At 35.4% G+C, this 25572-nt stretch overlaps 1 protein-coding gene across 1 annotated transcript; it reads right to left on the minus strand.

The window, feature by feature from the left end:
* Window positions 1-2225: 2225 nt before the first annotated feature.
* LOC132563709 (lysosome membrane protein 2-like) lies at window positions 2226-25434 on the minus strand. Its single transcript, XM_060228461.1, has 13 exons — window positions 25312-25434; window positions 16041-16201; window positions 9695-9836; window positions 9071-9280; window positions 8733-8824; window positions 8505-8554; window positions 7131-7200; window positions 6523-6701; window positions 5963-6081; window positions 5373-5446; window positions 4859-4910; window positions 3077-3241; window positions 2226-2327 (listed from the first exon to the last, which is right to left on the minus strand). The coding sequence occupies exons 1-13, from the start codon at window positions 25429-25431 to the stop codon at window positions 2226-2228; spliced, it is 1536 nt and encodes a 511-aa protein (XP_060084444.1). The 5' UTR covers window positions 25432-25434.
* Between the last annotated feature and the right edge of the window lie 138 nt (window positions 25435-25572).

Here is a 25572-nt window from a genome sequence, read left to right on the forward strand (position 1 = left end):
TTCTCGTTATCAATCAGGGTTAAAGGGTCAAAAGTCACCCTTGATCACATGACACTTATGTTAGTGTCAACGCAATGAACATTTGTCCATGTCATTTTCTTTGCTCGTTTGTGTAGAGGACGAAATCGTTGACAAGTTTTAATTTCTCGCCAATAATAGTTCCTTTGAGTTTGGTGACATGATCTAAATGGTAATAAATATTGACATACCACTTGAACTGGCTATGAGTGTCTGAACTGTGTTTGTTTTCATGCGAGGCTAGGTTTGTCTAATAAGTTATCAAAACATGTAACAAAGACCTTGCTAGATCTTTTACTTTCTGTTATATTTAGAACCATTGACAATGTCACGCCTTTAACTAACAAATTTATTATTGATCATGACCATAAGATTTACTCACCTGATTTTATTGAAAGAAGAATACATAGCAGACTTCTCCACACCAGCTACTTACCTCGATGCATGCTACATATCACAACTCAGCAAATTTAAAAACATTAATTTTGATTTTTTGATAAGCGTGTTGAATTCCTTATACCTTATCATTATGCTGTTTCCATTTCGAGATGGTGATGCTCCTTCTTCCCTGTCCCTTTCTGTTGATGAGGTTTGTTACTGACGTATACAGATAACACGCCTTGTATCAAGAGAAACAGGTCGATGGAGTCTGGGAATGTGTTATGGTCGCCTCCATGACCACATGGAGAAATATTCTGTTTCTCCTTATCGTTAGATGTTATCGACGCTCGTTAATTGGTTCCTTCGTCACATTCTTATTACATGATCCTCGATAAGGAGAAAATGTTACAAGTCGATTCTATTTCGTGGGTATATTCTACTACCTCTTCATCGAATTTGAGTTCCAGTCATGACATTGTTGACTTACTGGTATTTAAATTGATATTTAACATATGTTTGAAACATTTAATCACATCTCGGACAATTACAGTCCCAAGTTACTTTGCATATAAATCAGTTTTGCCGATTTGCTATTAAATCGCCTCTGGAGACACCATGTAGCATTAGGTGGTAGTCTTGTAAATTTTAGTGATATCTATAATTCTAGGAGGCGATATTAAAAAATCAAATGAAGTGATAGCACCGATTCTAAGAAGCTAATTTTAATCAATGGCATCTTCCATTCTTAGTTTACATTGGATGTCAAAGCCACCTACTTTTGGTATATGACGACCCGTAAAACCTTTAATTCAATCTCAAGGTCCAAAATATAGGTCAAAGGGACCTCCTTATGATTATGACACTTCACCTCCCCTAGTTCAACCCATGCTCCGAATGTAATGTTTCATTTATTGACAATGTAGGAGAAAGAGCATATTTTTTTCTTGATGCTACTTTTGATATATACAACACTATTTCACATAGGGATTCCCATGCCCACAGTACAAATTCCATTGAAAAGAAGTGTAAGAAATAGAACAGGAGAAATTAATATTAAAGGTCAAAGAGATGAATCTATACTCCAAAGTCAAGATATACATACCACCACATTTATGGACCAAGTATGAAGTTCGAGTGATAGATAGTGTAAGAGACGGAGTCTGGACAAGAAAAAACACTGAAGGACAAACGGAAGCTCGGACGGTTTAGTATGGTGTGGTTTTGGTTTATATCGTTTAGTCATATCAACAGCCAGGGTCAGTGTGCTAATAAAATTTGAATTGAAAAGGGACAATATTTTGACTTCGACGATTAAAGAACCACAAGAGCAATATATCGTGGATGAATGCTTTGCTGGTGAAATTACAGGAAACTTCATAATCATACTGGGGGTCTAATATTGATATTCGGTTTGTTTGACCGAAAAGGTTATACTGTCTACTTTAAGTTTACTTTTTTTCGCACATTATCTTGTACTAATAATATATTTTTATCTAAATATTATGAAAATTTGTGCTTGTATTCTGTTTAAAGGCATTGTTCCTCGCTAATATGAATGATTACCTTTAAAGTCGTCAGATTTGAGTTCCTTCAAAAGTGTATCGTACAACTGAAAAGGGGGGGGGATTGAAAGAAAGAAAATCAATGCTTTTGTAATAAAACCATATTTGAACAATTTATTAAAAACTTAATGTAACCGTTAAAAATCAAGTCATGAACAACGTCAACAATCATAATACTGTATCCAATGACATAATATTACTGTAACAGAAAAAGTGAGGCGAAGATGAATTTTCAGATGATTGATATCCTTAATATAACATCCATCACTGAATAACCAAAGGTTTTGTCCTTTCAGATTGAGAGTCATCATCGTTTATCAAAAGTGATGTCCTTTCAGACGGAGTGCCATCTTGGTTTTCTTGCATCTATGAAGAAAAGAAAATTGAATAAACGAAGCCTACAAAACATGCAATGCAGTTAAGAACATCCGTGAAGCTAGAACCAATTATGGCCTGGTTCAAAGAATTGCACCGAAATCACGTCAAATTAGACACACATTGACACTTTTTGTTTAATGCCAATATTCTACTTCCTCACTGCAGCTCTTCAAAGACGAATGGGTGATTTTGTGAAAACGATTCTGCTAAGGCGTAGTAATAAGAAGCGACAAATACACACATTAATGATAGGGAATTAACCAAGATTTGGTTATCTAGAGAGTAGTTAGACCGTACATTTAAACTAAGGACTGAATTTGACTTCTGTTTAAACTTACTTCTAATACATGTTATATGTATACTTATCATATCGACACCAATCTTACCGCTAACTACTAACATATACTCCGGCGGACAGAACAAAAAATGGTGGTCCGTATGAGGACTGTCCGCTATCTCAAGACAAAGAACCCTCTGTGGCTTTTAGAAGAAGAGTAGGCATATAGAAGACCAATAGGAAATAGGTTTAAGGGTTAATTCAACAGTTTGGAATTCGATGTACGTCTGAACTTGTGCATATTTCTTTAAAACTCTTTAGGCCCCACCTAGCTATTTGCCCCTTCATCCAGAACTACATAACCTGAACTCTTGACGTATGTAATGTTCAGTAAACAACCAAAGTACTGGCAGAAGTTACCTTTGTCAGATATGAATGGTATATCATATGACATACTTACCTTGTCCTTTGACTTTTTTCGTTGTCTGTGAATAGCGATAGAACTGGTGAACGTAACCACTACCCCGACAGCTATAGATATATAGGGTATATAAGAGGCGATGTGTACAGGTGTTAAATATGACGATCTGATGAAATCTGCCCAGTCATCCGTGACAATTGTACTCTATCGAGAAAGGGAAAAAATCCAACATGAAGTTACTCTGCCCGTGTTAAAATTACTGATTAATACGTTTCTAAACGACTAATATACTCTTATATTGCTTCGTTTTAGTATATCTCCTTTCTTGTGATATACATATGTCCATGGACCTGGACATATCTTATATCGTTGTCCGTGGTATAAAAGTGCTTTGTACCCACAGACTTTGGTGTGTCTTATACCCAAGTCAGTGGTATCGCAGTAATTTATGCCCATAGTCACGGACTTGGGTGTGTCTTATATCTAAGTCAGTGGTATCGCAGTTATTTATGCCCGTAGTCACGGACTTGGGTGTGTCTTATATCTAAGTCAGTGGTATCGCAGTAATTTATGCCCGTAGTCACGGACTTGGGTGTGTCTTATATCTAAGTCAGTGGTATCGCAGTAATTTATGCCCGTAGTCACGGACTTGGGTGTGTCTTATATCTAAGTCAGTGGTATCGCAGTAATTTATGCCCGTAGTCACGGACTTGGGTGTGTCTTATATCTAAGTCAGTGGTATCGCAGTAATTTATGCCCGTAGTCACGGACTTGGGTGTGTCTTATATCTAAGTCAGTGGTATCGCAGTAATTTATGCCCGTAGTCAAGGACTTTAGTGTGCCTTATATCCAAGTCAGTGGTATCGCAGTAATTTATGCCCGTAGTCACAGACTTGGATGTGTCTTATATCTAAGTCAGTGGTATCGCAGTGATTTATGCCCGTAGTCACGGACTTGGGTGTATCTTATATCCAAGTCAGTGGCATCACAGTAATTTTTTCCCGTAGTCACGGACTTGGGTGTGTCTTATATCTAAGTCAGTGGTATCGCAGTAACTTATGCCCGTAGTCACGGACTTGGGTGTGTCTTATATCTAAGTCAGTGGTATTGCAGTAATTTATGCCCGTCGTCACAGACTTGGGTGTATCTTATATCTAGGTCAGTGGTATCACAGTAATTTATGCCCGTAGTCACGGACTTGGGTGTATCTTATATCCAAGTAATTGGTTTAGTACTACTTGTAGGTTGTTATCAAGAAAGTCTGCATACATTATGTGAAGTTTCGGATACCCAAAGGCTCAAGGTTACCTCTGTCAATTTTTTATCCCATTTGCGGTTGCTAAATCTTAGATATGAAATTAAACAAAACTTCGTTTTTCTTTTCTTTTGAATGGTCCGAATGATATTGGCCAATCTTAATCACATCCAATAGTTCGTATAGACGATCCATGATACCACTGCTTTTATCCATATCATTGTACTTCACAAAAGACATCATCTAAAACAACCTTAACAAAAGTGGTAAAAGAACAAAATACAATACAAATATCGACTTATCATCATGGCAAAATATGAAAAAAGAAATTAACACAGAAAAAGATGCAGAGAAACCCAGTGATTCGAAAGGTCCTCTGGTTCATCGATGTCACCTGCTATATAAAGCTTGGTCAATCAAAGTAAGTAGTGTCAGGTTCCCAAATGAGAACAAGGTAAGTATTTGTAAGATATAATAGTAATATTTAAAACTCGGTGAAACTGTTCTTAAGTATTCCTTACCAAAAACTGTTGATGGCTATCTAAGTTTCAGCTATTTCATCTTACCTCGTTAAACCAAAAGACTGGAAAGTAAACGTCTTCGATATCCTTCACAATTCTGAAATAAAAGGTTGGTTAATTACGTAAGCTCACCATGGTTAACCATGGAACCAATGAGTATTTTCGGTAATATCAAATATTTCCACAATAGTAAAGGGCAAGCGGATGACAACTCTTCTGAAAATATGTCATCATTAAGACCGTCTTTTAACGATTGATTCGAAACAAGCATGGACTTATTGAAATTATATTGAACTGTAATGCTATGTAAATATGTTTGTACGAGAAAAGATATGTTCTGGTCGCCCAGTTGAATGTTGCAGACCGACAACAAAATTCAAACCCAATGGAAGATAGAAAAAACGCTTATGAAATATTTACCTATCGTTTCTTTTATTTTGATCTATGTTACGTTTCTCGTTTAATCAATCTCTCTGTCATAGCTGTTAGTAGCATTCGTTTATGTATCTGTTTCTATATTGCCTTCTTTGCAACAATAAAATGAAAAAGTAATACTCACTCAAAAGATGGATTGTTTCTAACAAGCATGTTTATTTGGTATTTCCTCTCCGTTCTCAATACACATCCAATATCCTGCAAATATAAATACGTATAAAGTTAACCCATATATATGTAGAAACTGTACATCTGTTTAATTTTTCCTCGCTATCTCTGTATGAATTGGAATCTTTTATCAAAATGAAAACTTTTATTATGTTGTGTTTATTGCATATTCGGAACGTTAGGTTATTGATGTTTTCAGAATACAGAAATTTTCTTCTTGAATGGGTGAAATAAACCCGTTTCCAGGAAATCGCAGAGTCTTGCTGGGTGCAAACCTCTTTTGGAATCTCGGGGGATGTGGTAATTAATTCTAGGTCCCATGGTGAATCTCTGTTCTATTGCTGAGTTTCTATTTTTCTAGAAAGTTGGCCCTTTTTAATCTAAAAATGCATTATACATGTATCTTAAATTTCGCCTTTGTTCAAGGTTCCCTTTGTACTACAGATAAGCATACTAGCATCATCTAAAAGGTGAATAGAATATTTCATCTTTTTATTGACTCTACAATGTTTTCATGATGGTAATGAATAATGTTTTATTACTTACATGCATTATGTCTATAAACGTTTCGTGGAGGGATGCATCAGGTTTCATCCCCTCAATTGCATTAATCAATCGGTCATCCCCATACAGAAAATGAGGCATTGACACGGAGAACGGGGAACCTGCAAATCAATGACATACTATAACGGAAAGATTACATCAGTGTCACAAACAGAAAACGAGACATTGGCACGGAGAACGGGGAACCTTAAAATCAATGTCATACTATAACAGAAAGATTAAATCAGTGTCACAAACAGAAAACGAGGCATTGACAAGGAGAATGATGTCACATAAATCATTAATAAGCAATTGTTAAATGGTTGACAATGGTGCCTAACTTTTGTCACGTGATCGAGTCGAATATCCATGTTCAAGTATATCACCCAGAAATTATATAACTATGATAACGAGACTGAAAAGTTCTAATTTTGTTGTATGATTTGATCGATTAAAAAAAAACAAAAGAAAATGCAAGTAAAACTCCAACTGGAAGAAAAGATGTTAACAATGACTCTGGCATAAATCATTTTAAATTCTTAATTATCCCATGAACTGTTCACCTTTCCTACAGACGCTGATATTGTACAGGCCACTCGGTGGACAGTTGTTTAGTGGAGTACAGAATCCGTCATTGGCTGGGTTTTGATCGGGGTTGTCAAATATGTCACGAGGATGTGTAAATCTGTAGGTATCTATACCTTGTACCGTGGAGTCCCTCTGAAAATCCACCGTCATCGATCTAAGGTAACATCAAAGGTATCTTAATGTGATGGAAGTTAAAGTTTCAACGACGTAGAGTAAAGTTAAACTTTTAACAAGAAACAATAACGATAACCTTATAACTGGATACAGGGAAGATAAAGTTTGACCGTAATAATACCGTGCATTGAATTTTTCAACAAGATACAGAGAAGTGTAACATAACAGAATCCGAGTTCATTCAACATATATTAATCACCCCTGTTGGCCTGGATGGAAGCTTGCAATGGGTCTTACAATGGGAGGAAACCGTTTCAAATTCGTACGGGATATCAAACCCGCACGTATGAGTGAAAGGCGAGTTACCAAAGGCCAACCGACCACCCAGACAAAGACACAAACAAGATACATCTCGACCAGGGTGATTAATGGACAATTGATCTAATATGATGTCTGATGGTTTTCGTACCTGCAAAGCTCCGAAAAAAAGAATGGCGGGTGATCTGTTTTCTTAACGAATGGATGGAAAAGATTACCATCTGAAAATAAAATACAACATATTAAGTAAATTCGATGCTTTCTCCTCCAATTCAGACATTCTCTTTTCCCGATCCTCCTATACAGATAAGTCTGTAGAGAAAGGTCGAGTGTAATAAATGTAGAGTATACGGAAAGACAACCAAGAACAGAAGATTAATCAAAACCAAAATGTGATTTCTTTCCGAAAATTAGACAAAAGTATTGTGTTTCCTGCACAACATACGGTATCCGGCATCGGGTTTCCGATCAAAGCCAGGTATCAATTGCCTCAAAATTAAAAGTCTAGGAAGACAAGTTCACCTTCAACTACGTATAAAAGAATACACAGAACGGAACATTAACTTCACATCTGGAAGAGGATACTGCTCTCATCATTGGGAAAACATGTACATGTATTTAATATTGCATTATATAACTAATAACATTTTTATGAAGCTGGAAACAATTTTGGTTATGCAAAGTGCGAAGTCATTTTTGGGAAACTTGCTTGTATGTGAAAAATAACATGTTAACTAAGGTCGACGTGTCAATGTGATATTTAAACACTGTCATAAGAAAATTGGTATAATGATAAAGTACCAGACTATACCACATGTAACATCGGTATTCATGAGTTTCATCACATTTGGATACGATAAATGAACTTAAAAGTAGACCGTTTTCAGTAGCGATTAATAAGTTTTTCCATTAGAATTGATTAAAACACCATGGACTACACAAACAAGTTCAAAACAGTCTCAAAGTTAAAGAATCTGCAGAAAGGTAAAACGACATTAGCGGAAAAAAACAGGGTTACTAAAGAGGCATGAAAAGGTATGTTTATCTAATCAGTGTTGGTTATGTTTTGATCGTTATCAATATTTTCGTACTTTTAGTACGGTTTGTATATGAACGACTTAAACACTATAAAGGAGAACACATGGAGTAGCATTTTTATTCGAGGTCTGACGACTTAATTTTCCCAGTGTCTTGGTGTAATTTGACCGTTCATAATTTCCTCTTTCTTCAGTCGATTATGAATTTGAATTTTGACTAACCATTGACATTTCCCTGTAACATTGTCATTTCACTTGTTAATTAACAAAGTAAGTATAAATCGTAACGATTAATGTCTATGGTTGAGATAACCCTTGGTCCCGCATTTTACAGGCCCTGAATAATAAGCATGACATATTGACAAAGGGAAATTTCGAAGGGAGTTTTGACTGCGTCAATAAAAGCATTAAAAATGATCATGTTTATTGAAATATGAGTTTACAACAGTATCTAAATAACATTAAATATAATACACAAAGATCCCTACCAGTCCCATTTATCATGTTGCTTTCTTCTGTGCTCCAGAAGTCCAACATACTGAAACAGAGGAGAACATTTCCTTTCAAATCTGGACAGTATCATATGAACATTGGGAATGGTGAATGGACCTTTTCAAATATTACGAATATTCAAGTATTAGCATAAATATCTCACTTTTCGAGACCTTTTAAAATTGTCATTTTGATATGCTTTTATAAGGTTTCTATTAGCTCACCTTTTGCCATTCCAAAATCGAATATCAAAATTATTTGCTGAATCTCTTTTTCCAGAATCTATTGTCCAAAGTCCATCGTCAGTATTATTTAACTGCAAAACGAAGCAATATTGTGTCAGCATTTGTACGTAAGAAGTAAGGAAGAGTACGACTGTTTAAATTTTGAACAGGTTACGTAATCAAAAGTAATGTTCGCAAAGGCTCGGAAAAGTGAAAACATTTCAGACTTGTTTCATAAAATTTTATATGAAACGAAACTAATTTCATATCCTATAACTATGTATATTTACATATAAACATTTTACTTTCAAAGCATTTATTTCGATATTATGACATACCTTGTAAAAAAACCCAAAATGGTCATCAAACGGGATGCCCAACTCTTTTAGTTCTTCTTTCACTTTAAGGAGAATAGTGTCTTCATAACCCCATATTATATCATGGACCGAAAGGCGTATGAAAAGCTTATTGTCATTCACTGAGTCTGCCAATAACTCTGTCATTACCTTGATGAATTCGTACTCATACCGAATCGTATTGAACATGGTCTGCAAGAAATTTTACAGAAACACAAACAGTACTAATACGTCTCAAGACTCAAAGAGTACTGATTCGTCTATAGATACAAACAATACTGATACGTATATTTTTGTAATCGAATTTGATTTATCAAATAAAAAATAGGAAAAACGAACTTTAATTAATTGGAATGAAAAATGAGGGTCTGAACATAACGCTATTTACCTATTCTATATATATGTAGGTACTACAATTATTTACATTTACGTATCAAAATTTGCATATAATAACATCTGACGATTAAGAGAATAATGACCACCTTTTTAAGGCTTTGTTTGTTTCCTCGTAGATTAAGAAAATTGACTACCTCTTTTCTAAGTTCCATGAAATTTTCAATAGAGAAACTGAGTGTTATGCTTTATAATGATGAAAGTAATACTGACCAGCAAGATTACGTTGACCGTTGTAAATGTGTCGGACTCCGGCCCCACTGACCTCGACCGATCAAAAACATAAGTGTATGGTTCACGATAGGACACCGTGCCATTTGCATTGAATGTAATGTTATTTTTTATTGAAGTGAGACTGAAAATAGAGAGAAAAAATAAACCATTCAAATAATTTTACAATTCAAAATAAAAAAAAACAACAAAAAACAAATAATAAAATAAATAAATAATAAAAAAAATAAATAAATAAATGTAACCCCTATCTCAAACCGGAAATTGACATTTGACACAATATTTTCTCACTACTATCAATAACAATCGAACGCAATCTGCAAATGATCAAACATAATCACCTTGTTGCTTTTACACGCGCTTTTCCTTCAATCCGGTATTTAACACGAACGGAAAAAGAATTTGATATTGATTTTATTTCTTATTTTATAACGAAATTCAATACAATGGCAGCTAGACATGTGCATTAGTAAAAGTGCCAAATGCACAATCTTCCAAAGAGTGATATCTTTTTCCAATGGAGGATTGCACCATTATCTGAAAGCTTTGTTATATATATTTCTTCCTTATTGGAAACCGTTACAAGCATATCAAATTATTAACGTTTCATTTTTCTGGGTGATAATGATAAAAATTAGTATACAATGTATTATATATGAGTGATTGCAATGTAACATCGATATTTTTATAAACGTGTAGGTGTCATGTAGCAGTATTGCGATAAATATCTGAAATAAACACTGAGGTGTCTAAAAATGTTTTAAATGTTCAATTAATTGTATGTGACAGTCCAAATTAATGTTTCTTCAGTTTGGTTAATTTCTATGAAACGTATTTATCAGATTTGCAGGTTGCTATTCCCTCATAATCACCGAAAAATATAATTCATAGTTTGATAGCAAGTTTTATTAACATCAATAGGAAAAATGATAATCAGACTAAAATCATGTCGAAACAAAAACATTCAAAGTAATGAATATTATAATATTCTACACAGACAACATTGAGGAAGTTCCGTTGTTGTATATATTGTTCTCATTTGAGAATGTAACACTACTTACTTAGACTGACCAAGATTTACATGGCGGGTGTAGTCATTGAAGCAAAACTCGTTCTCATGCGGAACACCTTGTACTTTTTCAAGAGTCTCCGTTCATATTTTCTTCTATTTCTATCGAATTTGAGTTATTGCATTGTACAATAACAATTGAGATCCATGAAATGAAAATTTTACTCAAATATTTGTCATGTGCTGAAAAGGATCTTTAATTTTATTACATAAATCATATGTGATTATTGAAAATCGTCAGATATTTCCATTTTTTTTTCATTTAAGCTAGCAAAATGAAAACAAACCAAAAAGAAAATAAATAAAAAACAAAACAAAAAAAAACAAAAAACAGAGAGAAAAAAAAATTGTATATGGAATGGTAACACATGTCCGATACTTTATTAATCTTTTAAATTATGCTCAAATTCGGTTATTAATTAACTATATACAACAACCCAGCATGAAGTTAAATCAAACACGGGAAAACTTCAATACTTTGTTAAGTTTTATCTGAAATTCCTGTCTACTTAATTAACTTAGATTTCGTAAAGGTTAACCGTTACATCATACTCAGTCTAGGTGACTAATGTTTATCCCGTGATCTGCCTACATATCTACCACTCAATGGACGCTGATAAACTTGGCGCTATATATCAAGACAAGATGGTGTGTGTGGTCAATTATCACTATAATCAGTCACGATTTTATACGTCATGATAAGCACGTGTTTTATATAAGTACCTTTTGTCACGTGTTATATTACTAATTGCACCATAATATATACCGTATTACTTGCTAGATTATATCCATCACACGGAGTAATACGCATCATAACCTATGTTGTGATCCGGTATATCCAAATGATTGTCCATCAGTTATATCTGTCTACCTTTCTGTCTTTGTGTCCGTGTTTTCCATTTTTGTTTAGGTTTATCACTGGTCCGCCGTAACAACCAAAATGGACTCTATCATTATGTATTTAACAACGAAGAGGCACTACTAGTATTTCTTTTACAACAACACCTTCTGAGCTACAACTCTTATACACAGGCAGCCACTGTACCTTAGGACATACGTTTAGAGTGCTTACCCAATATTGGCGTTATGTCCAAGTCAGCCGTAGTACGATTCGTAAACTAAATGAAACTAACTCCTGCAGGCTGAATGTAACAAAAACTGGCTTTGCGCACAAGGGGTTGGATTCTAATTTAGATATCTTAAAAATCAACATCGGGAAACAGATGGACGTTCTAATTGATAAAATACACCAATTTGAAAATTAGAGACGAGACAGATAAAAAATCCAACGCGACGGACACATTTTAATTACCATTGAAGACAAAATGTATGACGAACTTATATGTCGTCACTGCTAAAGCAAAGGAAAGAAGAGGAACTACGACACGTCCGTGATCCTGCATTGACGAGGCGACGATTTTGTCTTTTTTCAAATCACGTAAAATCTCGGGCAACGCGATGGCGCAAAATAAATAAAATCAAATCTACACGTGTAAGTCCGTGTTTAGAGGAAAGGACATTACCGGCATATATATCCTTATTCAGAGTGGGGGCAAGATGAAAGGTGAACTCATTTCCTCGGAGTGCGACACGATATTTCTTTTTCTCTGCGATCACATATCTGTTCAGTGGCTACCGTACACAACATATCAAGATTGATATTGAACCTTTTTGATATTTAAATTACCATCCTTCATACAACAATTTGGGATGGTTTTTTACCTCCTTTCAAGGACTTTCGGCGTCCATCGGCGGAGGGGATTATCGAACTTTGTTGTTTTTTCGTCCTTTGTATGTGGTGTTATTTACGTAATATTTGTGTCTTGATAAGGGGCAGATTGCCTGGAAAATTTGACAATTCACTTGTCCTTATTACTGAATTGATCGTACCAATCGTATTAAACAAATCTATTCCAGTAATACGCATCCAACGAACATTTGTTTGTTAGGATCCAATACTAATATTGGACCATACCGTCGTATTACATTCTAGATTCTATATAAATGCTCAGCCAAAAAAGAAGTGCGACTTAAGATACGCTATTCTAGGAAATCAAAACCAGGAACTGATTTTTTCTGATTTATTCAATAGTTCGTTAAAATTGCAATTAAACTAAATGTGACTAGATTACAATTCATCAAATTTACAGTTTCTATTGTCTATTTAATGAAGGTACCTCCATGACAGAAAAAAATCAGACGATAATGCGTGTGTCCGCCTTGGGTATTGATACAGGCTGTGCGTCGTCTCATGGATTTGCTGGGAAGTTGGAAGAATGCCTGGGGCAAATTGTTCCATCCATGGATGAGTCTCTGTTCCAGCTGTGCCAATGTCAACGAAGCTCCACCAGCAGGTGTCTGATGGTGATAACTGAAGGCTTCCCATACCATCACGCTTCCGCCACCCCTCTGTAAGCCTGCGGGACACAACAATCTAGACTCGTCTAAAAAGAGATCTCGTCGCCAGTCAACAAGACGCCGTCGTTGATGTTGCCTTGTCCATTGAAGACGTTGCTGTCGATGGCGCTGAGTGAGAATAGGTCCTAAAGGACGTTGGCAGTTAATGCCATGTTCACGTAGGCGACCTCTTACTCTGGTGGCAGCTGCTGTTCTGGTTGCAGGCTAGGTCCGATTACGAAGGTGATTTGCCCGCTTGTAGCGATCTTGGGACTGAGTCGTCACCCTTGGTCTCCCTGTCCGGTGACGATTAGAAACAGATCCCGTTTGTTGGAAGTGTCCAGCAAGTCTGGTGATAGTGCTAACACGATATCCCGAACGCCTGGCTACAATAGTGATGGAGGTACCCGCAAAGCACTTGGTATCATTCTGAGTGACATAGAGCAAGTTCGGTTATGGCGAAAGAACACCAGTATTCATTTCCGAGACATCATGAATTTGCTAGAATCTGTGCTTACAACAACACACATTGTCTTCCGAGATACCTCCTATCAGCAACTGCTTGTCACAGACATGAACGGCCCAGTGTCTCCGATTGTGACCATCCTATTTATGGGTCACCGAGGAAAAAGAGAATAAAGTTCCCGTAGCAAGCATTTGTTTGTGGAAACTACATGTCGATGAGATATTGGAACTACTGAAGAAAATACCTCAACTTCCGATCACATCACTCCTTACACCAGAAATTGGACTTTGTCGAAATTTTGCTCAACTGATGTGATACTATTGTCACAGAAGTCACGTCCATATGACCATAGAAATATATGTATACACTGACTGGAAAACTAGAGGGTAAACGAAGATTCTGATGAAAGCAATGAAAAGACCAAGGGACGAATCACATTGAAAAAGATTAAATGAAAGGAAAGGTAGTCACATGTAAGAAACTATTCAGAGGATTTTCCGTGGTCATTGATTTACAACAGATATGAAACCTAAAGTTTCTCTTAAATATCCGAGTCAATCCTAAGGATTACAAATACCCAAAGAGAGCATTGTAGAATGTGAATACAAGATTGAATACAAGAATTGCAACACATCGTGTATTGAAGAAACGGGCAGGGCAGGAGATTCAGGGTTCAAATTCAAAGAAGGCAGGAAATTCACCAGATCAAAATCTATCCCAGTCCCGTCTCAATCAATAAATAGTCTCTTACAGAATATGCCAGTCAGCGAACACATTTATTGGGAAAATTCCAAAACGACTTCAGTGCATTGTTATATCCTTGTGTACGCATTCCTATAATACTTTTACCATTTCTACATACTATCTTCAACCTTATCTACCTCAGCGTACATTGAAATATTCCGTACCGTTTTGTACACTCCAACGTTAGTGTTAATGTCCTACACGCTGGTCATCGGTTTGCTATAGGTCACAATGATCAAAATGTCAGATTTAAATCTTCTACTGGTCGTGTTTTAATCACTTTTATTTGGTCTTATTTTAACTTAACTAAAATGAATACCATTTCCATTATTTAGCTGTCTTGAAGTTCATATTTACGATAGAATGTTTATGTCTCTATATAATCTAGCCATGAAGAGTTGCAATTTATGTTAGGACAGATGACACCCATCTCTTGACCATTGCCGCATCTTAACTGACGGCATCTAAACGGTGAAGACCCACCTTCAAAATGGCTGCAATGAATAATGCTTTTTAGTTTAAATCACGTTCATCTCGATAGAATTCAGCTACATGATTAGTGGATGTAAATGTGAAATGGAACTGTATTCCTTTCATATATTTGTGTTTTATCGGTATTTATATGTCACCTATTACATTGTTTACTATGTGGCATCTTATCTCTGTATATGTTACCTGTTACTATGGTGACTGTGTGTTTGTGTGTATGTATAAACATGTTATTTATCTTTATGTATATGTATCTGTACGTATATATGTGTTAATACGGTAATGTCTTACCTTTATGTAAAAGTGTCATGATTCTATGGAGACGTATAACATGTATGTCTATATTAAGTGTTACTGTGATGACACCTTTCCTGTATGAATATGTTATCAGTTACTATGGTGACCTCTAACAAAAGTCACTGAAGTCCCCTCTTCTAGTATGTTTTACCGAGTAGCAATAAAGAAATAAACTAAGAAATATCTTGAAGTATAAGTGTTAATTGAAAGTAATGTACAATTTTGTAGCATGATTTCTTCCTCAGCTGTTCTAAATATGCAAGTAATCGTTCTGGATTATGTCACAGTCCCAGGGCATTGACCTGTAGAAACTGTCACGTAGCGTATCGCATTTACTCAACGAACAGGTAGACTTTATCTAGCTCTTATGTCAACAGTCAATAAAAATATGACAGGTCGTTGTGTATTATCAGTATGTATATGTTACCAGTTACAATGGTAACGTCTTGTCTGTAAGTATATGTTATGTATATAATAATGACGTCTTGTCTGTATATTTATGTTAACTATAGAGACGTCTTACCTGTATGTTCATGTTATGTGTATAATTGTGATGTATTATTTGTATGTGCATGTTACGTGTTTAAGGATAACGTCTTGTCTATGTGTTTATATTGCCAGTTACTATGGAGACGTATTTCCTGTATGTGCATGTTATGTGTATGATGGTGACGTCTTGTCTATGTGTATGTATTAACTATAATGACGTATTATCTGTATGTGCATGTTATGTGTATGATGGTGACGTCTTGTCTATGTGTATGTATTAACTATAATGACGTATTATCTGTATGTGCATGTTATGTGTATGATGGTGACGTCTTGTCTATGTGTTTATGTCACCAGTTACTATTGAGATGTCTTACCTGTATGTATATGGACCCCGTTGTTTTACTTCTATTTTCTTATTCAATGTAGATACCTCCTCTGGATTCAGAACATCGAAGAAATAAAATTCGAAATAAATTGGGAAAGGGGGCTCCTTCCAAGCATCGTACACAAAAGTCCCCTCTTCCAGTGTTACTTCCTGTTTTAACAATAAGAAATGAAAATTTCAATCATTTAGGTACACAAATTGTGATGAATTTATCTGTCATTTTGATTAACAATTTTGTAAAGATGGTGATGTCAAAGTTTCCTGCTTATTCCCCATCACGACAAAGTAAGAATATTAGCATGGTGTGAAGGATATTTTTATAAAAAACTTTTATAACTTCGTTTGTCTCATATATTTGCTACCATTAGCGAACATAATACGACCCCGAGAGGTTCTGAATAGACAACAGATTGTATGATGGGGTGTTGTATATGCTATTCTCGGTATTGACCTAAATAAAATCCTTTGAAATAGCAGGTCGTAGACACTGCAACTGGATTTCAGTCCCCGAGATTTGCCATAACCTGCACGACACATTTTAATTCATTTGGATACTATCGCCGTTCAGAATAAATATATTCAAGTTTTTTTTGATAAAATGATCTCATATTGAAAATTATGAAATATAGTAAATTAAGGGTTAATGAACCATCAACCTGATATGCATGACTTGTTAGTTGCTGTATACAGTAACAAAGAAAAAAAGTTCATCAATGCGTAATCATCTCCCTAGAACTTATCTACCGTTTGCAAATTTTACATGTCTCCTACAAGTACTAAATCACCTATCTGGTCTTATTCTCCTTGTACATTTTCAGAAAATTCGGCAAACCAGACCATACGAGAGACAAGCCTCGCCAGATTATAGTCCGTCTAACTTCCGTGGATGCGAAATTCCAGCTGCTGAAGACGAGTAAGGGATTTCGCAACAGTCCGTCCCACAAGTCTATCTCTGTCAACGAGGATCTGACAAAATACCGAGGAAAGTTAGCATTTCTCGCGAGAAATTTAGTGAAAGCCAATAAAATCGCCCAGACGTGGACTACAAACGGTAAAATTATTATCAAAGACAAGGCGTCTAAAATCCACAACATCCGTAGGGAATCTGAACTTGAGCCCTACGGGCATGTGATTGTCACCTAGTTCATTACATTGTTAACGTCGTTGTTAGCACGTGGACGTTGACGGACGTCCCTTCCTTGTTCTACTTCATGCATATACTAGATGTAAAACGGAATTTATTCATCATGTGGTAAAAATATTTTGTCCTACGATTTAGGCATAAATAATGTATAATTACCACGCGATTACAATGATCTGAACTTGATTTTACCTCTGACGGAACGTTTTTTTGTCACGTGTTCATATTCTGTCTTATATAACAATGTACATTGTTTATAAGGTCTTGATACATGTATCAACAGCTCATTGAGGTACGATGGTATAAATTTACTTAGTGATTACATTATTATTATTATTTCTTTTTCTTTTGCTATGTTAGCGAGCATCTACAACTGAATACATTATACAAATGTATCTATACTTGAGTTAAGATACTTCACAGTTATCACTCAATTCCTTTATTCTGTAGCTATACTTGCACGATAGCGTACAAAACTATACCTACATTGTATATGATGGTATACATTTATCACGTAACTACATTATTTTTTGCTATGTTATCGAATCTATACTTGAACTAAGATGTTGTTTTTTTCAAATATCATTCAATTCCTTTATTCTGTAGCTATACATGCACGATAGTGTATGATTATCTCGTGATTACATTGTTCCGTACAAAACTATACCTACATTGTATATGATGGTATACATTTATCACGTAACTACATTATTTTTTGCTATGTTATCGAATCTATACTTGAACTAAGATGTTTTTCAATTATCACTCAATTCCTTTATTCTGTAGCTATACATGCACATTAGTGTATGCTTATAATTATCACGTGATTACATTGTTCTGTACAATACTTTATTGACATCGTATATGATGGTATGCATTTTTCATGTGACTACATTATTTTTGCTATGTTATCGAATCTATACTTGAACTAAGATGTTTTTTTTTTCAAATATCATTCAATTCCTTTATTCTGTAGCTATACATACACGATAGTGTATGATTATCACGTGATTACATTGTTCCGTACAAAACTATACCTACATGGTATATGATGATATACATTTTTCATGTGACTACAGTATTTTTGCTATGTTATCGAATCTATACTTGAACTAAGATGTTCTTCAACTATCCCTCAATTCCTTTATTCTGTAGCTACACCTGCATGATGGTGTATGCTTATCACGTGATTACATTGTTCCGTACTTAAATATACCTATATGGGTATATGTTCATCACGTGATCACATTACTCTGTCTTCACATGTATTCTTGTATGATGGTAGATATTTATTATAAGATTACATAATTCCGTCTCATGATCTTCACTAGTACATAAACTTGACAAAGCGTACGATTCTTCTCAATCTGTCAAGCGTCAACATTATTCTGTAATTTGATTTCCAATGGCACATATATTTTACGTAATTATTGCATTTATACTGTACTTGTAATATGGTATGCAGTATATCTATCACGTGACTTCTGACGTGCTTTTGATATATACATAGACGTGATACTGCATGTATACTCGAGACGCGATGGTTTATTGTTACCACGGGTTTACATTAGTTTACAATGTGAAATAATCATGCTAGTCATGTGACCATATTATCCTGTACCTTTACTCGGATATTGGTATATATATTTTCACTGATTAGACAATTCAGTTTGTCTTATCGATATTGACACATACATAGATGAGAGAATCTTTAACTGGGTATTGCTACCACGAGGTTTACATGATCATATACTTATGTACCCTTACTTGTATAATGGTACGTATTTATCACGTAATTACCTTATCCTACTTGTGATAGCCATCAAAACGCTTCTCTACCTGATGTACGATGGTGATTCTGGTATATCATGATTGATTCACTTTATTACATTAGTTTGTCTTACGATCTCTACATATAATATATATATATCTATCATGTGATCACATTATTTTGTACCTATGCATGACCAGATACATACATGTTTCTAAAGCATTATTACATTATACTGTCCTGTGATATCGACACATTCAGAGACGTGAAAAAAATACGATGGTAAATACATATCACATGATTATATTATTCGAAACTGATATACGTCTGATGTTATATTTTGACATATATAGATTAATAAATGTATCTAGAATTTAAATACGAAGGTATACATTAATCGTATGATCACATTATTCTGTTTTATGTAATGGCATATACAATGGCGTGATGAATGTAGTTATGACGGTATTTATGGTACACCATAATGTACTCATCTACTCATGTCAGTATTGTAGCGTTACCTTATCATAATTGTATATACTTACAATTGTATATATATATATATATTTTTTTCCCTATTGTATGTCATCCTTCTCTCGTGCACCTGTATCCCCCATGTCTCATGATGGAATCTTTGTCCATCATTTATGTACATAGTATTATCTCGTTATTCTCCTCATCCCTATCTCCTCTCTTTCTGCACAATTACCTCCCCTGTCTCGTATTTCGCATGGAAACTGTTGAGCTTATGTCCTCCAATATTACCGATCGCGTCGTTTGCATCATTTCTTACTCTATCCCGACACTAAACACACTTTTATTCCTCTTAGGATCCTCATCCGTAACCTGAATGCCTATCTGTCATAGTCTTTATTGTGTCCGGATAGGTCTCTTTTACAATCGCGTATATCTCGCCTACTCCCGATCGTGTTATTATACTTACCTAACCAGGTCTCAACTTGTTGACATGTTACTTCTCTTATGTATGTTACAAGCTTCACGCTTTATAAACAACACACTACAAGTCTTAAGTAAATTGAAACATGATTTCTACCAAAGTTTCAATCGTGCGTCAAAAGTATTGACGAGTGTCCTATCCTCTTCGTCCAACCTTTGTATACATTTATTACTTCTTCAACTCTTGCTCCTTCTCTGTGGCGATATTGAATGCAATCCCGGACCACGAGATTATGAGTCTGACTTAACATCATTTTCTTCGTGTTCCTCTAATTTTTCAACATTGCTCAACGAAGCCAAGTACACTTTTGTTCACCTTAATGTACAGAGTATAAAGCAGAAATACGATATTCTATTTAGTGAATTATATAACCTTGATATCCTATCTTTTACTGAAACTTGGCTCAGTCCTGACGAAACTACATCAAATTCAGATTTTCCTGGTTTTTCTCCCCCTTATTGCTACTGTAGACCAGATAGACAAGGAGGAGGAGTGTCTGTATATGTTAGCAACAACTTATCTTCAAAGCGTAGGTCTGACCTTGAAATACCCACAGTTGAGTGCGTATGGTTGCAAATAAGTATATCTGGCAAATCAATTTTATACGGAACGTTTTATAGACCTCCTAATGCACCTGTCTCCTGTTGGGATTATATTGCCCACTCCATTGAACTCGCTTTCAACACTGGAATTCCTAACATTATACTTACTGGCGATTTCAACGCCAACCTGTTAAGTGACAATAGTCACTCCATGCACCTACGCAACCTATTAAGTACTTTCGATCTTTCACAGAGCATCGCCAGTCCAACCTTCTACACAGAATCCTCTTCCTCCCTCCTTGATATAGTATGTGCAAATGACCCATCTTTAATCAGTAGCTGTCATGTTGGTGATAGTTTTCTCGATCAGCCCTTGAGATATCACTGTCCTACTTTTGGTAGCATTAATATATCTAAACCTACCCAACCATGTTTCAAACGTAGTATTTGGCTATACGATCATGGTAATTACGACGACTATAGAGACAGACTTTCTCGAATCGACTGGGACTCTATCATAGACGGTAGTGACATAGACCGAAGCACTGACCGACTTACTGACATTATACTTAATACAGCCAAATTATGTATACCGTTCAACACTATAACTGTTCGAAATAACTCTCCTGCATGGTTAACTAATACTGTTAGGAAAATGATGCGTAAAAGGAAATACTTACATCGTAAGGCTAAGCAATCTGGAAAAGTTGATGATTGGGCTAAATTTAGAAAAATTAGAAATCTTTGTGTTAATGCTATTCGCCAATCCAAATGTAATTACTTCAACAAACTTTACAATAAATTAAATAACAGTACGAATACTAGTGCAAAGGATTGGTGGAAAATTGTTAATAGCTTCACGTCTAACTCTTCTAAAAAAAAGACGATTCCTCCTCTTTCTGTAAATAATAAGATTTTAGACGACGATCTCGATAAAGCTAATGCTTTTAACACTTTCTTTTCTTCTCAATCTACTATCGACGATACTAATACCCACCCCCCTGACTTACCTCAATCTCTTCACAATCTCAATGACATAGTTATATCCCGACAAGACGTTCTTGACGCGATACACTCTCTTAACACTAGAAAGGCGGCTGGACCCGACATGATTAATCCTCGAATGATCAAGGAAGCCGCTGACATCCTAAGTTACCCGTTACAATTATTATTTAATTGCTCTCTCGTTTCTTGTACCTTTCCATTTTCGTGGAAAAAGGCCCATGTTACGCCAGTTTTCAAAAAAGAAGACCCCTCAATTATTAGTAACTATCGTCCGATTTCTCTGCTGTCTATTGTTGGCAAGCTGATGGAAAGATGTGTCTATAAACATGTCTATAACTTTCTCATAGATAAATCTCTTCTAACACCCTACCAATCCGGCTTTAGATCTGGCGATTCCACTATTAATCAACTTTTAACTATTACTCATGACATTTTTTCCAATCTTGACAAAGGTGTTGAAATAAGATTGGTATTCTGTGACATAAGCAAAGCATTTGACCGGGTCTGGCACCGAGGTCTTCTATCCAAATTAAAATCTTTTGGTATAACTGGAAATCTCTTTACTTGGTTCTCTAATTATTTGCATAGTCGTTGTCAATGTGTCGTAATCAATGGTAGACAATCCCATTTAACCAATATTTCAGCAGGTGTCCCCCAAGGATCGATCCTAGGTCCGTTACTTTTCTTAATCTTTATTAACGACATTGTTTGTAATATAAATTGCAATATTAAGTTGTTTGCTGACGATACATCTCTATATGTCATCGTAGAATCACCGCAAACGAGCGCTAACTTGTTAAATAATAACCTTAGTATAATCAATGAATGGTCTAACACTTGGCTTGTTAATTTTAACCCCTCTAAAACCGTAACAATGACAGTAAGTAAAAAAGCTAATAAACCGCTTCAACCCTCCTTATTTATGAATAATACTGCACTAACCGAAGTCACTTGTCACAAACATCTAGGTATCACTCTATCAGCTAACGCAAATTGGACTGAACATTTACAACAAATCACTAGTAAAGCCTATACAAAACTCAGTTTCCTCAGGTCACTCAAATTTAGCATTGACAGAAAATCTCTTCAAACTTTGTACTGTTCTTATATTAAACCTTTATTAGAATATGGAGATATTATCTGGGACAATATAACATTAGGCCAAAGCAAACTTCTAGAAAACATCCAGCTTGAGGCAGCTAGAATCATGACTGGAGCTACAAAACTCACCAGTCATGACCTCTTATATTTAGAATCCGGCTTAGATACTCTCGTTAATAGAAGGAAAAACATAAAATTATCAAATTTCATCAGATTGTTCATGGTCAGTGCCCTCCCTACCTAACCAGCATGCTTCCTGAACGTCACTCTAACATCCACTCTTATAACACAAGGAGAGCCGATTCTTTTTACCAACCTCCATGCCGAACTAATCTCTTTAAAGACTCTTTCCTACCTTCTTCTGTTGATCTATGGAATGCACTCCCCGATGCCATAAAACGTAATCCGTCTACTACTACTCTAAAAAGATACCTAAATGCTGATATAACAACTGTTCCTAACTATTACTACTTCTGTAAATCTAGACACGGCCAGATTCACCATGCTCGACTTAGGATGCACTGTAGCTCACTAAACGCACACTTATATTCTCGTAATCTTGTAAACAACTCTCTATGTTCATGTAACCAGTCCGACGAAACTACTGAACACTTCCTCCTCCAGTGCCCTAACTACCATCATATCAGAATTCAATGCTTCAGTAACATACCCCCCGACATTAATGTTAATACCTTATTATATGGTAACCCTGATATGCCAGATCAGTACAATGAAAATATTTTTGACTGTGTCCAAAACTTTATTAACCGTTCTAAACGTTTTAATTAAGCTCTAGCGTAACTAGTGAGTTTGTGTATACTACGAAGTAATCTCAATTACAGTACTGACCTGGTTGTGGTATATTGTACTTTGTTGAGTGAACCACAATCAAATATAGATCTATAGCAGTCCTAAACTCTTGCTTCGTCATCCTACAACGGTTTCCTCCTTTGAACCCATGCACCCTTTCTTTTCCCCTTCCCTGAACTTAAGCACCTACTTAATTACATTATGTTGTCAGTGCTGTCCATTGCTCATGTAATTAGATACGGAGACAGATTAATATAAGTACATTGTACTTGTTTCTGAATCCAAAATGCATATTTGCTTTTGTACTGTACTCATTTCACAAAATAAAATACAGTTTAAACTAATATCCAAAATGGTTGTCATTTATCACCTGTTATTTAACAAACAACTATCATGTAACTCTAAAAAAAAGCAAAGTTGAGTAATCATCCATTGTGTTTACTCCGGGTACACTAGAACTATTTTAAATATTTCACCCTTATCATAAGGTCACCTATTTCTCGGGTAAAGGTAATGTGCTATAAGTACACATGTCCTACTACAACCCGAGATGTCTACTCGGCAAAATGATTAGACTTAAAAGATGTAACCCAATAACAGTTCAAACAGTAACTCACTACATAGTATTTCATTGCCTCCGAGTATGTGATATATCTTATAGGTAATCCAGGAATCGGATTCATATTTCCAGAATGATGCAAGGTATATTTCAAAATTTCACTCAAATGTTCACATTTGTACAAGTACAAATTGTGCGTATCTCATATCTGTTCTACAAAACTGGTTAGGGGACTTACGAAAAGAAGACAAGTATCATATATATTCAAATTACTGTTCCTAAGAGCACGATTTCGTGCAAAATATCGACAACTGACAAATAAACTCATAACAAAGAGTTTTGAGCGATGGAGGTTGATGAAAAATATTTTCAAATATGCGACAAAAAGTTCTCTAAAATCTATTGCGAGTTCATCACCCCCTATTATGTCGCCATGTAAGATGATATCACGCCGACCCTGATGATAAACGTAAAACCATTTTTTAATAAATATATCTTTCTATTCATGTGTAATATGAATAATAAACTGAATTGACCAACAAATTGACGTGCCTTTCACCTGTATACAACATCTTACCTGATTGTAATTCATGAATAAAAAGAACTTTCCAGATGTGACACACACACACACACACACACACACACACACACATATATATGTATATATAAATATATATAAAGAATCTAGTAAGTAATGTCGACGGTATGGTCCAACATTTGTACTGGATCCTAACAAACAAATGTTCGTTCCATTTCAATTTAAATGAATCACTATAAAGTCACTATGTACAAAAGTGAATTGGTTACGGAACACAAAGCGTTGTTTTTCTACAGTGTTGTCTGCCATTTTATGTCTGAAGCAGCGAGAATATTGGCCTGTGACTAGAAGAGATGTGGCTATGTATTTCCAGTTTGTGGCATTATGAGACACGCCATATTTGGTCAAGAACAGACCTTACAATCTGTATGCTGCAGGCCTGTGAAAATTTCTACAAAAGCCAACATTGGCGTGGGGCGCTTATTTCCCTGACGTTTTATAGGGACGGTCGGTAGGAAAGCATCTCGATATCTGATGGGCCATTTTTATCAATTTTATGAACAAAAATGACAATTTCACAAAATCTGTTTTTCCTGTTTCAAAATTTAGCTATTTTTATGTCCATAGTTCACACGATACGAGTTCACATGTTTTTCATTAATCCTGTCCACTTAAATCCTCAATACGACCAAATGTGAGAACAAATCGATTCAGTTAGACAATGATCAAAACTCTACCTCCGTAAGCACGAAAGAATAATATTTTCAATCTGATTTATACACACATTACTTAGAATTCTCCTAGTTAAACTTTTGAGAATTGATATATATCTTACCTTCGCTATCATGTTATTTATGTAGATTCTCAATAGTGGAATCATTACGATTCCAGCCACGAAGGTGAGGATTCCAGCACATAGACACAGTATGCTGCATCGCCAGGTCTTCTTCCCCATTGTCCACACGGTACTGCAATTATGACAATAACTTGTTAGACTAGACCGTGTGATTATCACACTGTTGACATAACCTATTCATGAGTATACACAATACCACTGTGCTCGCATTTACTCACGTATCACCTTCTAATCAATCAA

This window comes from Ylistrum balloti, unplaced genomic scaffold (assembly GCF_031769215.1).
Source record: "Ylistrum balloti isolate Yb309-2 unplaced genomic scaffold, AGI_CSIRO_Ybal_v1 Utg371830, whole genome shotgun sequence".
NCBI classification, from domain to species: Eukaryota; Metazoa; Mollusca; class Bivalvia; order Pectinida; family Pectinidae; genus Ylistrum; species Ylistrum balloti.